This window comes from Ictalurus furcatus, chromosome 12 (assembly GCF_023375685.1).
Source record: "Ictalurus furcatus strain D&B chromosome 12, Billie_1.0, whole genome shotgun sequence".
Classification (NCBI taxonomy): Eukaryota; Metazoa; Chordata; class Actinopteri; order Siluriformes; family Ictaluridae; genus Ictalurus; species Ictalurus furcatus.
The window spans coordinates 4,712,844-4,729,710 of record NC_071266.1 but is presented as its reverse complement, the minus strand read 5'-3'; the positions used below and the strand labels follow the sequence as shown (position 1 = coordinate 4,729,710).

The following is a 16,867-nucleotide window of genomic DNA, read 5'->3' as shown; positions in this document are numbered from 1 at the left end:
AACTTGCTCTGTGGTGTAAGAGGAATAATTCACTTCAGTTTACTTCACTATTGGTGATTATATTCCTCTAAAAGCATACCTCCTCGTGACCGGGATACAGTCCATGCGAAAGAGAAACATATTTCAGTTCAGGAAAGCGTGTAGGGTTTTCCCCAGACACATAACCATCTCACTCTTACTAGTTTCATTCTCACCTAAACAGTAAACACTCCTCCTTGACGTTTATGTACAGCGTATGGGGGTTGAACATAGTGTTTTCGCTCATATCAAAGGCAAAGCATTGATAATAGTCTAATTAATATACACACAAGAATGGGTTCATGCTAGCAGATGTGTGTGTGTGTGTGTGTGTGTGTCTCACCCTGCCATTAATGGTGTCTGGTAGATGGGTTAGTGGTGCCCGCTGTTCCCGCTTCTCCTCCAGTTGCCAGGCGGTAACTCTGATATCCCCCACGCGCACATTTTCCGCTGAACTGAGGCATAATGAAATAACAACATTCACTCATCGTTTTCGTCGCAGTTGCTCATAAAAATAACAGGGTATTGGTTAGAAATAGAATATGTATTGTTTCCTATATTAGTACTTTGACGATCTTTCTGAAGTATTCATTAAAATGAAAAGAAGAGCTGTATTAAAAAGGGTCGCACCTGAGTGGCATGCGAAGTGTGTAGTTCTTGTCCTGCAGTAGTTCTTTCACGGTGAACATCGCTGAGCCTAATAAGTACATCTACAGGGAAACAGAGCGTGTCTGATGCATTTTCATGATGTTGTATTTTTGACACACGCTCAGAAAAGGGCTGATTTGAATTGTAAAACGTTTTTCGCTTTGGAACCCTTTCTCAGTCAGTTTTTAACTTTAAGGGTTCCTCCAGAGGGACAAGCATTTCGCTATGAGTAGGGAGAAACAGTACTCTAAAACGTGTTGTTCTTGCACTGCTGTGAGTCACCCTTAAAAGCCTAAAATATTAATTCAAGGTCAGAGCTGGTGGGGTTGGACTGGTGCTGGTGCCTCGGGACTCGTATATCATAAAAGACACATCATATTTCATCATACCACAGCCTTAGGCACCTTATGATTCCGGTAAATGCCAAACACTGTTATCTTATGCAGTGGCTAATCAAAGAATAAAAAACAGACAGACAGACAGAGAGAGAGAGAGAGAGAGACAGAGAGAGAGAGAGAGAGAGAGAGAGCGAGCGCGAGAGACAGACAGACAGAGAGAGAGAGAGACAGAAAGACAGACAGAGAGAGACAGAGACAGACAGACAGACAGAGATAGAGAAAGAGAGACAGACAGACAGACAGACAGAGAGAGACAGAGAGACAGACAGACAAAGAGAGACAGACAGAGAGAGACAGACAGACAGAGAGAGAGAGAGACAGAGACAGACAGACAGAGAGAGAGACAGACAGAGAGAGACAGAGAGACAGACAGAGAGAGAGAGAGAGCGAGAGGGAGAGAGAGAGACAGACAGACAGAGAGAGAGAGAGAGACAGAGACAGACAGACAGAGAGAGAGAGACAGAGAGAGAGAGAGACAGAGACATACAGACAGAGAGAGATAGACAGAGAGAGAGAGAGAGAGACAGACAGAGAGAGACAGACAGACAGAGAGAGAGAGCGAGAGAGAGAGATAGAGACAGAGAGACAGACAGAGAGAGAGATAGAGATAGAGACAGAGAGAGAGACAGAGAGAGAGAGAGATAGAGATCGAGACAGGGAGAGACAGAGAGAGAGATAGAGACAGACAGAGAGAGAGATAAAGACAGAGAGAGCGAGATAGAGACAGACAGAGAGAGACAGACACAGAGAGAGAGAGAGAGAGAGACAGAGAGAGACAGAGATAGAGATAGAGAGAGAGATAGAGACAGACAGAGAGAGAGATAGAGACAGACAGAGAGAGAGAGAGACAGACACAGAGAGAGAGAGAGAGACAGAGAGAGAGAGAGAGAGAGAGCGAGAGACAGAGAGAGAGACAGAGATAGAGACAGACAGAGAGAGAGAGAGCGACAGAGAGAGCGAGAGAGGCCTAGAGAGGTCACACACAGAAAAGAAGAGCGACAGAGCCTGAGCTGAAACAGGATACAAGGTGAAGGAAATTCAAAGGTGATATGGTGTTGGAGTATCTCTTGGTGAACAGATGATTGACAGGTGTCTGATAGTTAGCAAATACCTAAAATATTTGACAGCCAGCCAATTCCTTCTCATCCCGGGAGTGTTTACTAACAGTGTTGGCCTGGCTGTAGTCTCTGCAGCTCTGCCTATTATAATGGCATTAGGCCAAAACCGTACCAAATAATGCTGCACTAAAAAGAATGCTGAAATAAGACCTCACTGTAGATCACTGCAGTCATCACAGCTTGCACTATTTACTGCACGACCAGTAGTCCAACTTTTCCATCTCACATATATTTATAGACCCCCCCCCCCTCCCCCCTCCCCATTTGTTATGTGCTATGTGCTAATTCGAACTTCAGATTGAAACAAGTGGTTGGAAGCCCCACTTCTTAAAAAAAAAAAAAACCTGATGTCCACGTTTGTGTGTGTTTGTGAGTTTCTCACCGTGCCCTGCGAGCGGTCCTTCACGTCGTACACAGAAAGTTTGATCTGCGTCTGCTGATTGACGAAGGAATCCTGGAAGAAGGCCACACTGCTTAAGAAGACGGGATTCATCGTGCCCTGAAAAACAGTGAGCAGACTCAACAAGACTGGACCACGTATCAGCACTGGTTTATAAACCCCATGTTCTCGCTGAATTCATACGTTTCGTACAACTACGGTATGTCCAGACGGCCGTCCTGATGAAAACCTCTGTATTGGAGATTTTTTTTTTTTTTTGTAATGTTTGCTAAAGATATCACATAGTACAACAAGTAAAGAATAAAGCTAAACTAGAAAATTAAAATGGGACGTGCTGTTATAGCAGAATCATAAGCAACTCCGTAGACACAAAGCGGAGTTACTGTTATTAAAGCTACCGTTAACGATTTTCAAAACATGTCCCGAAGTGTCTTATTTCTCTTATAGAGTGGTGCTTGAAATCCGATAACGTGCAAACGCAGAGTGTTTTCAAGTCACGCCATTTCTTATTTTAGATATGGACAAGGAGGTAAATACACACTATATGGCCAGCACACCTACAGTGGTGCTTGAAAGTTTGTGAACCCTTTAGGATTTTCTAGATTTCTGCATCCATATGACCTGAAACGCCATCAGATTTTCCTAAACGTAGATAAAGAGAAGCCAATTAAACAATTGAGACCAAAATTTTATACCTGGTCATTTAGTTATTGAGGAAAATGATCCGATGTTACATACCCGTGAGTGGCAAATGTATGTGAACCTCCAGGATTAGCAGTTCATTTGAAGGTGAATTTAGAGTTTGGAGTGTTTTCAATCAATGGTATGACAATCAGGTGTGAGTGAGCGCACTGTTTTATTTAAAGAACAGGGCACTACCAGTGTCTGATCTTCACAACACATGTTTGGCACTGGTCACTTGTGAGACAATCGGATAATGTTTTAGGTCATATTTAGGCAGATCTGTAAAAAAAAAAAAATTCTAAAGGGTTCACAAACTTTCGAGCACCACTGTAACACAGCAATTTGCCAACACTAACAGCTGAAAAAAGCAATGTGCCCTGAAGACCTTCCATTGTCACAAAGTGCTGGCATTGAAAACTGCTAAATAAATCTCCCCTTACAGAAAACCTCACCATAACATATGCGAATACAAACGTTTTTTTATTATGTTCATGTGGAGCGTCCACTACACAAGTCCCTATCTAAGGGATTACTACAGAAATGATAACATATGAGAAATAATGCATTTTTATAAACCTTGAAAAATCTGAAAAAATCGCACTGATTTGCTGTTGAACACATGACAGAGTGTTATTGCATCATAAAATATAGGAGCCAATCAGGTTTAGGTATGCAAATTCAGGCAATGCAAGATTTGATCAGGGAGCGGGGTGGAGGGGGGGGTGGATCAGTTTATGTTCCTTAGTTCCAGTGAAGGGAAATTATAGTCCTACAGCATACAAAGACTTCCAACTTTGTGGCAACAGTTTAGGGAAGACCCACATATACAGTGGTGCTTGAAAGTTTATGAATTTTCTATTTTTCTGCATAAATATGACCTAGAACATCAGCGGATTTTCACACAAGTCATAAAAGTAGACAAAGAGAACCCAATTAAACAAATGAGACCAAAATATTATACTAGGTTATTTATTTATTGAGGAAAATGATCCAATATTACATACCTGTGAGTGGCAAAAGTGTGTGAACCTCTAGGATTAGCAGTTCATTTGAAGATGAATTTAGAGTCAGGTGATTTCAATCAATGGGATGACAATCAGGTGTGAGTGAGCGCCCTGTTTTATTTAAAGAACTGGGATCTATTAAAGTCTGATCTTCACAGCACATGTTTGTGAAAGTGTATCATGGCTTGTAGAAAGGAGATTTCTGAAGACCTCAAAAAAAAAAAAAAAAATGATGCGCATCAGGCTGAAAAAGGTTACAAAACTATCTCTGAAGAGTCCACATTCAAACAGATTGTGTACAAATGGAGGAAATTTAAGACCGTTGTTACCCTTCCCAGGAGTGATCACCCAACCAAGATCACTCCAAGAGTCTGCAAGGTCATAAAGGAGCCAGAGCAACATCTATGCCACTAAACTAAAGCCCTCTCTCACATTGGCTAATGTTAATGTTTATGAGCCCACCATCAGGAGAACACTGAATAACAATGGTGTGCATGGCGGGGTTGCAAGGAGAGAGCCACTGCTCTCCAAAAAGAACATTGCTGCCAATCTACATTTTACTTAAGCTCACGTGGACAAGCCAGAAGGCCATTGGAAAAATGTTTTGTGGACAGATGAGACCAAAATAGAAGTTTTTAGTTTAAATGAGAAGCGTTATGTTTGGAGAAAGGAAAACACTGCATTCCCGCATAAGAACATTATCCCATGTGTGAAACATGCTGGTGGTAGTATCATGGTTTGGGCCTGTTTTGCTGCATCTGGGCCGGGACAAGTGCCATCATAGATGGAACAATGAATTATGAATTATACCAGCAAATTGTAAAGGAAAATATCAGGATATCTGTCCATGAACTGAATCTCAAGATAAAGTGGAGCAATGACAACAACCGTAAGCAAACAAGTCGTTCTACTAAAGAACGATTAAAGAAGAATAAAGTGAATGTTTTGGAATGGCCAAGTCAAAGTCCTGATCTTAATCCAGTAGAAATGTTGTGGAAGGACCTGAAGCAAGCAGTTCATGTGAGGAAACCCACCAACATCCCAGAGTTGAAGCCGTTCTGTACTGAGGAACGGGATAAAATCTCTCCAGGCCGATGTGCAGGACGGATCAACAGTTACCGCAAACATTTAGTTGCAGTTATTAGTGCACAATGGGGTCGCACCAGACACTGAAAACAAAAGGTTCACATACTTTTGCCACTCACGGATATGTAATCTTGGATCATTTTCCTCAATAAATAAATCACCAAGTAGAATATTTTTGTCTCATTTGTTTAATTGGGTACTTTTTACACTCTAGGTGTGCTGGTCAGGCATCCACACAACTTTTGGCCATACAGTGTATATTTACCTCCATGTTCAGATCTAAAATAAGAAATTGCATGACGTGGAAACACTCTGCATTTGCACGTTATCAGATTTATGGTTTGCATCGCAAACTGTGTACTATGACTGTATACGTGACAACTTTAAATGCTAATCTGTTATATAGGGATTACACCAATATTGGCTGAGACCACTTTAACCACCTCGATGATCTCCGTCTGTGCATGCTTGGTCCAGAAGGCTTGAGGTGGAGTTGTACAGCTCACAGCCACAAAGCTGTTGGGTTTACGGTCCAAACTCGGAGTAGTCAGCTCACTGCAGGCTACACACACACACACACACACACACACACACACACGAGCCAAGGTCACAACAGGGTGAGATTTTTCCATAAAGCATCCAGTATATACAAAACAGACATGGCTGCAAAGAAAGGCCCCTCACTGCATACTGGACTGAAGAGACAAAGAGCAGAGCAGAGTCTTTAAGCTTCAAGAACATAAGCTTTTAGCCAGGCACTGCCACTGACCTCCTATATACACACACACACACACCTACAATATTCCCTTCTGGACAGCCTCACACAGATTGAGGTTTAAAAACACTTCTGTGCACTAGGGTCTCCATTAAGACATCAGGGTGATATCAGAGCAACACACACCAGAGGGACGGAGGCCAGCACTAATGGCTCATGGGTAAGCTAATACCTGAACGGGTGTGACTTTTGTGATGTAAGTGAAGGTACAATTTCATAAAATGATACATGTACTGACCGAGGCTGAACTCCAACACAGGCTCGTCTGGGTCTTGACTATTCCCTAAAAGGAAGAATAAGAGGATTGTGAATTTTTGCTTTTAGAATAAACACTTCAAAAAATATCTTTGCTGTTCCATTGGGAAGAGGCTGCCAAGGAAACAGTATTTTTAGGCGACCATGTGTGCGCTATTCATATATTTCGTATTCAACGGCAAAAATTCATTCAAATGTTCCTCATTCAGGTTGTAGTTTTAGCTGGTTAGGTGTTGCATGTGTGCGCTAATGATGTGATAGCGCATGTAATAGTTTAAGAAGACTGAAGGCCAAAAAAACCCCCTGAGAAACTGTGTCATTACAGAGTATTATACTTGACTCGAGTATTGTTAAAATGGAATATTTGTACTCTTTACTTAATTTCCAAGAATAAAAAAAGAAAGTCTTATTTAGACCTTCAAAGTACTCAATACAACTCTGAAACGTACCTTCTCTCATCTCGACCACCAAAAATACGCTACACATATATATTATAAATCGCACGGGCTCCGTTTAGCATCTAAACATTTAGGTTTTGCATCCAATCGTTTCATTTTCGCATCCAAAGGTAGAAAAAACGATTAACGTGCCAGTTCGTCATTTGTGGTCGCCTTCTCACTATAACTTAACATCATAAAGTGGTGCATGATTCCCAAACCATGATACTACCACCACCGTGTTTCACAGATGGGATAAGGTTCTTATGCTGGAATGTAGTGTTTTCCGTTCTCCAAACATAACGCTTCTCATTTAAACCAAAACGTTCTATTTTGATCTCATCCATCCACAAAACATTTTTCCAACAGCCTTCTGGCTTGTCCACGTGATCTTTAGCAAACCGCAGACGGGTGGACTTTTGCGCATTAACGTTAGCCAGTGTGAGAGACGCCTTTAGTTGCTTAGAAGTTATGAAGGCATGAATCTAATCCTTCTAATTCGAGAAAGCATGCTGACGTACGTTCTGCAAATATGCCAACATCAGTACCGTAATTTCCGGACTATAAGCCGCTACTTTTTTCACACGCTTCGAACACTGCGGCTTAAACAACGACGCGGTTATTTTATGGATTTTTACGGGCTAACGAGCTTCGTGCCGCCAAAACATTTAGCCTCGTCACATCGGACCGATGAAATTACCGAACAGGTCACAGTGGACCAATGAAAATGCTCGAATTAAATCAAACGCACTCACACTAAATTCTTCAGATCAGTCCTTTTGTGCTTCATGCGCACACCCTCATCATGGAAAACACACGAAGAAATGCATGTGATGCAGCTTTCAAGTTAAAGGCGATCGATCTCTCTGTCGAAGAAGGAAATAGAGCTGCGGCACGAAGTGTGTGACGAAGTACCGGTAATTCTGAGGCTGTTCAATTCCGACACCGAAGAAGACGACTTTAGTGGATTTAGCGCGCAGGAGGAAGATGAAGATAGCGATTAATGACTTTTCCTGGTAGGCAACTGTATTTTTTATTTTTTTAACCAGCCGTGTTACAGGCACCGTTCGGAAAAAAGCATTTACGGTACGTATTTAATTAAAAGTTAAAAAAATCTTTCTGTGTAACATCTTTCTGTGTAAATATCTCACGTTACAACGTGGACACCTGCGGCTTATAGGCAAGTGCGGCCTATATACGTACAAAATTTTTTTTCTTTTTAAAGTTAGAGAGCGCGGCTTATATTCAGGTGCGCTCAATAGTCCGAAAATTACGGTAACTAATTTAGCTTGCTTTCTTTGTTAATGCCAAGACTCCAGTAGCCTACATAAATTGGCTAGGCAGCAAAACAAATTCTAGCTAACGGTAAATAGGTTAATGGTAAATATTGTTTATTTTCATAATATTTCACCTTATGATTAAATCATTTTCAAACTATGTAGCCATGATTAAGACAACCTTAGGGCAACCATACAAAGAATGAATAATAGCATAGTTGCTTTTTTTTTTTTTTTTTTAGATAAGTAATAAAAGTTACTTTTCCTATGAAGACATGACATTATAATTTCATCAGTTAAATCGTTCACTTTACACACTTTAATATTTACGTACATTTAAAAATAGCAGCTTTTCTTTTTTTCTGCAGTGATGTTTGTTGGTAAAGGAGACTTTTTAGCTTTACTCATGCCCGACGCACATGAACTGGAGACGTCTTTGACTGAATGCGTGTTGTGATGACGTCTTGGCCCGGATCTGCGATCATTTCGAAAGATTACGAGCTACTCAGAATATTGTGGAGCACTCATTCATTCGTGATCGCTAAATACTAAAAGGGACGGACATTTTTTTAAATAACGAAACGCAAAAATGCCATTTTTAAAAGTAAGTTTACAGCCCGATGTAATATAACCACTTTCAAAATATAATACTATCAAAAGCTTGACCATTACAGAGAGAGTATGACGTAATAGTGTGTACTATTCTAGCTGATATTCAGTATATATTACTGTAGAGGAGTCTGACCTGCCAGTGCCAGGCCAAGCATCTCAGAGGAGATGTCCAGCGTGGAAGCTCTGTACACAGACCATGGACGCTGTCGCTCTCTCACCGACATCCTGTCAAGGTGTGTTTAAGCTGGAGAAGTAGCGGTGAAGAAGCACGCACCTCCAAGCATACAGTCCTTACGGCAGGCTTGGGGCAGCTTACTTCTCAGTCAGCTGGAAAAGAAAATGAATGCATACTTAAACAGAAGAATTAAGACAAACAAACAAACAAACAAACAAAAAACAGCACAAGAACCATTTTTCTGTGGTAAAGGTAAAAACAAAATCGGTTTATTCATTCATCTTCAGTATGCAATCTGCTTTATCCTGGTTTGGGTTGTGGAGAATCTGGAGACAATTCCCAAAACACTGGGCACTAGGCAGGAATACGTTTAAGGGTGATTTAGAGTACTGGCACATACTGGGGATTTTTTTTTGAGGTGGGAGGAAACCGGAGAACCCAGAGGACAACCATGAAGACACTGATTCATTAGGATAGGCCTGTCATGATAATTACTCTACCAACTTATTGTACGATATATGGACATCCATCCATCCATTTTCCGTAACGCTTATATTACACAGCGTCGTGAGGAGCCTATCCGAGGGAACTCGGGGCATGAGGTGGGGGACATGCTGGAAATGCCAGTCAGCCTGCAATGCATGTCTTTGGACTAGGGGAGGAAACCGGAGTACCCAGAGGAAACCCCCGAAGCACAAGGAGAACATGCAAACTCTACACACACAGGGCGGCGGCGGGAATTTTTAAGCCCGATTTTCAAGTCGCCGAGCTCGCAGACAAAAACCCTTCGACCGGAGGCAACTAGGCGAGCAATCAGTGCTCGCCAATCAGCAGTCGAGCGTTATGTGTGATCTACTCGCCGACACATCACCGAGGCATCGGCGACGCCACACAGATATCTGGCATGCTAAGTATCTGTAGCTGTCGGGCAACTCCACATCCTGTGTTGTGAAAAGTCTCGATAGTGGCAGTGATTGCGGCGACGAATTACAGCCAATGAGAGAGCAAGGCACGGGGTGAAGTCACCGTGAGGAACGGAAACCCGCAAAACTTTTGTACTCACCTCTAACTCTCTCTGTAGCGCACACAATCCCTGCTACCCGCGTGTGCTAATCCATTCTTTTATCACCCAAACCCACTTTCTTCGTCTTATCCTTTTCGGGGTTTCTCAGATCGTACAGTGTGTGACCCCCTGTCTCCGAGCGATCACGTAGTGTGAACATCACAACGACTTCAAGACTCCTGATTACCAAACAGCAAGTCGTGTAGTCTGAACGGCACAGCGACCTGCCCACGCTGAAAGTCACGCAGTGTGAACTAGCCTTAGGATGAAGAGTCAGGGTGGACAAATCAATATCTCAGGCAGCTTGAAACAAGCAGATTTCCTACAGGATGCTATGACCTCTTCTAAAATATGAAACTCCGATGATTACACCGTCGGTCTCATGTTAAATTTATGCTTTCATACGAGTAATATTTCAATTTGTCATAACAACCAAAAATTCTGTCGCTTCGATGGTCACTAATGAACGATTAGTCTAACAGATGAAGATTTTCTCACTTTAAAACCCAACTCATAGCACGAAGCGTGCGCTTTCTGCAGTTTTGGGCTGAAGCATAGTGTTTCGTAGACAGAATACACAATATATACTGTCCCCTCCGAAAGTATAGGAACGGCAAGACCAATTCTTATGTTGACGATAGATCAGAATTTCAGCTTTGCTTTCCTAATATTTACAACTAGATGAACTTAAAAATGTATAGGCCAGCAAAATATAGGAACAGATATTTTAAAAGTAAAGTAAATGATAATTAATATTTAGTTGCATATCCCTTGCTTGAAATAGCTGCATCAAGCCGGCAACCCGGTAGTTTTAATGAATGATGTGTGTCAAGTCATTAAGTCTCCACCCTGCTTTTGGTCTTTCCCAAAAAGAGTCGATTCACTGATACCAGGCATTAAAAGTCTTTTAGTTAGCGAGATCGAATTGCAAATAAGACCTATAGTTGCTGTGGCAGATTATCTCATAAATGTCTGTATTGTAGTTAGTGGCGATAATTTAAGCCTAGAAGAGTTCTGTAGTAGTATTAGTCAATTAAAATGCTGCAAAGAAATATTTTTTTTTTTGCATTTAACCCTTGTGCGTTAATTAAAAAAAGTTACACATAGGTCCACAGAGGACAAAAACCTCTATGTCCAAAAACTGTCATAAAAATATTATATGTTTCACGGACGTCGATTTTATTGTTATTTTCACCAGCGTCAGTTTTAATCATAATTACCAAACATTCAATCATTTTCAGAATGGTAACCCTTTAAATGCTGGTTTGTTTTTTAATGGAAAAAGAAAAAAAAAAAGAAAAATTAATTATTTATTTTCCATATACTAAATGCTAAGCAGAAATTTTTTTTTTCGTTCATATGCCAATGATTAACACCGGCATGAATTTTGATGCATTCATATTTTTATGCAGTGTCAGATTAAAAAAAAAACAAACAAACAAACAAAAAAAAACAACAACAAAACAACCACTCAGGTCCATAAAGGACAAAAATGTCCACGTCAAAAAACTGTCATAGAATTATTATATATTAATATATTTCGATTTTTTTTTTTTTTTTTAACCAGCATCAGTTCTGATCATAATTACCAAACATTTATTCAGTTTCAGAATTTTATCCCTTTAAAACGCTGGTTTCTTTACTTCATAATGCAAAAATCTCCAAAGCTCAGTAATCTTCTTTGACTCATATACATGGGGTGGGATTTGTGATTTCCAGTACAATATCATTTCTTTCTTCCAAACTGTTCACACACACACACACAAAATTTTCAGCACACACATAAAAACCACAACTCTGGTATCCATACAAACACACCTACACAATTATAGCTGCATCATTTATTCCGTTGGTCTGCAGCGCTCTAGAATACAGCAGAATCAGGGAAAAGAAAAAAAAAACCCACACAGAAAAAGCATGTATTTTCCATCGGCTAAACCTGAGAAAATAGTACACATTTCAGAATAAAAATAAATAAATAAATGCAATGTTTTGAAACCTTGTCAACAAAATAAAAACCTAATAACACAGAACGCATAATTATATGCATAAATGTTACGGGGATTACATACGGCAGTTTGAATGGGTTTCAGTGGGGACATTTTTGTCCTTAAGGTCCTGAGTGTAACTATTATGTGTACCTAGTTTATAATAGATTTATGAACGCAAATGAGGATGAAATATTAAAATTCCAATAAAAATACACACTTTTTGCAAAACATATAAGTCACCTGCTAGCACCGTGCACACTCTATCCAGACTTATATATCTTTGACGTGAGATGTGATGCACACTCAGTTCCACTAAATCTGCTCTAATGCACTTAACTAGCTAACTACCGCTCCATACTTGATCACGCCTAGTAAAAAAGTAGGATTGTGGGCACCCACAACATGGTCCTGGGAAGCACACTGGGGCTTTTACATACCCGTTTGTCCATCCTGACATCCCTTATCAGAATTAAAGCAAACACTAGTGTTTGGCATACGGTCTCTTTGTCTCGCTAAATGAGTCATGGAGAAATCAATGCTGTCTCAACCCACAACTTCAAAAATGAACCTGTGAGATTGCTGAGATGAAATCTGTGCCTGTAGTCTGGAATGAAGCGAAATTCACAAACCCGATTCAAACAAGACAGCGTATGCCATTATTATTAAAAGGTCATCGTGTAAAAAAAATACTTTAAGACATAACACTGCACAAAACAGCCTAGTATTCAGTAGAGCCATAAAGTACAGCTATGACTAGTATGTCCATCTTTATAAGGAAAGGACGATGAATATAGCTAGCTGTGCAAAGGCATCAGAGTCCTCTGAGTCAGACATGAAGAGGAGCACGGAACGAGTGCAACACACACACACACACACACACACACACACACACATAATTAGTCATGCAAAAATACACACTGTGCACCCACACACAACAAATGCAGCTTTAAGGGCGCATACCATGTATATTTTTTCTGTTAATAATGGGTGTGTGGTGTGCGTGGAGTTCCTGCATGGCATTTTTATATCATATCTGTGATATCATAAGCACAATAAAGTAGAGCAGTAATAAAATTAAAAATGAGAAGAGAAATTAAGAAGAAAAAAAAAAAGGAAGAGAAATGAAAAAGCATTAGGACGGTTTACACACTGCTTGTTTCTCCAGTCTCTCTGTAGCTACATAATTCATTTCTTTTCCACAGAGAGACGAAGGCAAGAAGTTCATTACGTCTAGTCAGAGGTAGCAAATCCATCGATTTGATCATTCACGGAGTGCGGCACGGTGTAAAGGGTCTAGCTTGTAGTTTTATGTTTTCTGTCCCACGCTGTTTTGCTAGTCGTCTCTGTAAAAGCACAGACTGAGCGTGCTGAACGAGCGAGATTCTGATTGGCTGTTCAGCCTAGTGAGCCAGTACAGAAACATAAAGAAGCACTCAAGCTTATCAAAACTGAGTAAAATACAACACAATGCAAGGCAATTTAGCACAGTGCACTTGTACCTCGCAGTTAAACACATGTATAATGAAAATAAAGATGCTACTCAGACGTGAAGGAACATATTTTACCCCAGTTAAGCGGATAGCAGATGAAAGTACTGTCATTACATGTGGATGCTGGTTACAAAAAAGGAATCTGTTTTTAACAAAACAAAGAGCCACTTATATGAGAAGGTACAATGAAAATGTGGTTTGGTTCACTACGTCTTGTTTAAAGGAACAGCTGTTCAAACAATCTAGTTCACACTATGGGATTCATGAACATTCATTTTTACTAGCTGTCCATCCATCCATTTTCTATATCGCTTATCCTACAGGGTCGCGGGGAACCTGGAGCCTATCCCAGGAGGCATAGGGCACAAGGCGGGTACACACTGGACAGGGTGCCAATCCATCACAGGGCACAATCACATACACACTCACACACCCATTCATACACTACGGACACATTGGACATGTCAATCAGCCTACCATGCTTTGGACCGGGGAAGGAAACCGGAGCACCCGGAGGAAACCCCCGCAGCACGGGGAGAACATGCAAACTCCGCACACACAGGGCAGCAGCGGGAATCGAACCCCCGACCCTGGCGGTGTCAGGCGAACGTGCTAAGCACTAAACCATCGTGTCGGTTTATTTAATATTGCAATCGAGCTACAAGGTCTTTTACGGTCTAACACGTAATAGAAAAACACAGACGCAATCCGTCCAGGATTTAGCGTTTTTGCGATCGCAGAAATGAACGCAATATCAAGGAAACGCCACGATATTCGGAGGAGCTTGGGCCAAGACGTGTCATGTGATGTCATCACAACGGGCATTCAGCCAAAACCCCCTTGGATTCACGTGTGTCGAACAGGAGTACAGCTGAAAGGTCTCATTTATCAACAAACATCACTGCAAAAAATCCGTGCAAAACAATTTAGTGCAATCGCGCCAATTCAAGTAGTTTTCCGCAAAAAAACACAGCAAAAATCAAGCATTTTTGGATGCAACGATAAAAAAAAAAAAAAAAAAAGCGCTCTATTCTGTACAGACTGCACGGACATAACGTACATGTACATCTAATACAGTTTCCTTGTAGCTCCAGTGCAAAACATATCGGACATCAAACATGTCTCTACCTGACCCACTACATTTGGGTTAAGTGGAAATTTCCGTGCATTTGATGTTTTACAAATCTTCCCCATTTAACGTCTGGAAATCAGGAGAACTAAACTCAGTCTTGTAGCTACTAGCACAGAATCTGAACTGCTGAGATACCTACCGAGAAGTACTGAGCAGACGGTCACCTTATTGTCAGGGTCAACAACAGCACTCGTTTTTTGTGCTCATACAAGAGGATTCATGATATGAACATATTTACAATTGAGTGCTCTTGAGTCCGGACTTCTTTCAAGTGTACTGCTAGCACAATAGCGAGCTATGTATCGTTCGACCCCACACACCACGTCAAGGGCAATGTCTCTAATCTGGGGAGTTAGTCTCCACGATCCAACACTCTTCCTTCAATCACGGAGAAACTCACGAACCTGCTCACTTCTACAGTGCTGACCTTCTCGTTGCATCCTGTCTTGTTTACTTCTTTCATTTTTTTTTTTTTATTTATTTGTTTTTACCTGGGAATGATTTCATTTTCTCCTTCGCAACGTGTCAGTGGGTATGAGAAACGTACTGCGCAAATACGAGCTCCGGTTCAGTCTTGTGAAGTGATTGGAACATTATCAGTTTAAGCCAGTTTTACGCGTTGCAATTCCAGCGCTCTTTTGCGATTATTACACCGTACGAGATTATTCCAATAAAGATTCTATAACCGACGGTGCGATAGTGTGTTCTTCATGTCAGATTAGACGATGAAGGTGGTTAGTATGTTCTACCATACTGGGCGTGCAGCGACGCAGTGCAGGTTTGTATCTCGTCAACTGGAAAGCATAAAAATAGTCATGACAGCAAATACTCTCCAGTCTATGAACAGAGCTCACATGCTAATTAGCTAGCTACACACCTATATATTTTTTTTTTCCATGTTGTGCCTCTTTTAGTCTCGTCATAATGCAACTTTGATGAGACATTATAGAGACATCCTGTTTGTTACCACAATTCGACACACTGCTCTTCTTTTAGGCTGCAGTGGCGCCTGAAAGTTTGTGAACCCTTTGGAATTTTCGATATTTCTGCTTAAATATGACCTAAAACATAATTTCACACAAGTTCTGAAAGTAGATAAAGAGAACCCAATTAAACATAACGAGACAAAGATATTATACTCGGTGATTTATTTATTAAGGAAAATTATCCAAAAGCATGCAAACCTCTAGGATTAGCAGTTCATTTGATGAAATTAGAGTCAGGTGTTTTCGATCAACGGGACGACAATCAGGTGTGAGTGAAAATCTATAAACCCGTCATTTACTTTTGACCACCCAAGAATTCGGATTTTATCAGCACTTTGCCTGGCGATACGACATGTTTCTCAACTGTCTGCACATCGTGTCAGTTTCTCATTCACAAATGTTCTCCTCGCCAGTCTTCAGTATAATCTAGATGAAGTTATCGTACATGAATGTGAATCCTGATCGTAGGGCTGATCACGGTCATGGTATGGCCATACGTGAAACTAAACTCTCAGGATTAATAAGGAAAAACTAGAAACAGTTTTAAGTGCCATTTATAGGACCTTTTCGGGGTTCTGTGAACTAGAACAAGGATCTGGGGAAGCTTTTTTTTAAACTAATCCCCCACAGACAGCCTGACACACTTTTCATATGACCTGCTGAAAGTGACACACATACTCGACCTGGAGATCATATCTGCAGGGTGAGAATGAGGAAATAAGGGTGTATATCATTAAATTTACTATAAAAATCTGCTAAGAGTTGGCTTGAGCAGCAGGCCTACTGGAGTAGACTAAAACACTCTTGGGAGGGATGGTGTGAACGTCCTCTCAATTATGTTACTCTATGTGTGAACCTCTGGCAAGAGAACGCACAAAACTGTCTCAAGCTTCTAGCAACACTCTCACCTCATATATATATATATATATATATATATATATATATATATATATATATATATATATATATATAAAATTTGGTCAGGGACTACTCAAAATTGTAGACTATTGTAGACATGGCTTTATCTTTTTCATTATAGCAAGGGTTCTCAAACTTTTGCAGCCAGGAAACCTTTCAACTGTTTAAAAAAAAATTAATAATAACCCCCAACACCCCTTAATGATGAACACATTCACATATTGGAATAAGGTCTTAAATGTGTACAGTATTATTGTGGCTGCTTTTTCCCTGAACTTTTCATTCATTTTGTCACTAGATTCAAGCTGTATTTATAGGCTGACTTGTTTATGAGATATTTAGGTTTATTCGTATAAATAGACTAGTCAAATAGGCCAATAACTATTTAAAAAAAAAAAAA

At 40.5% G+C, this 16,867-nt stretch overlaps 1 protein-coding gene across 4 annotated transcripts in view; it reads right to left on the bottom strand.

Annotated features, from left to right (window-relative positions):
* inpp4ab (inositol polyphosphate-4-phosphatase type I Ab) overlaps positions 1–16,867 on the bottom strand; it is an 82,759-nt gene that overhangs the window by 44,680 nt on the left and 21,212 nt on the right. For all 4 annotated transcript variants that reach the window (XM_053638932.1, XM_053638931.1, XM_053638929.1 and 1 more), the window contains exons 2-7: positions 8,846–9,039; positions 6,370–6,414; positions 5,800–5,918; positions 2,565–2,681; positions 649–728; positions 362–473 (exon numbers count right to left, since the gene is read on the bottom strand). In XM_053638932.1, coding sequence (XP_053494907.1) covers positions 362–473; positions 649–728; positions 2,565–2,681; positions 5,800–5,918; positions 6,370–6,414; positions 8,846–8,936 — 564 coding nt within the window. In that variant the 5' untranslated portion in view covers positions 8,937–9,039. The remainder of the gene's footprint in view (positions 1–361; positions 474–648; positions 729–2,564; positions 2,682–5,799; positions 5,919–6,369; positions 6,415–8,845; positions 9,040–16,867) is intronic.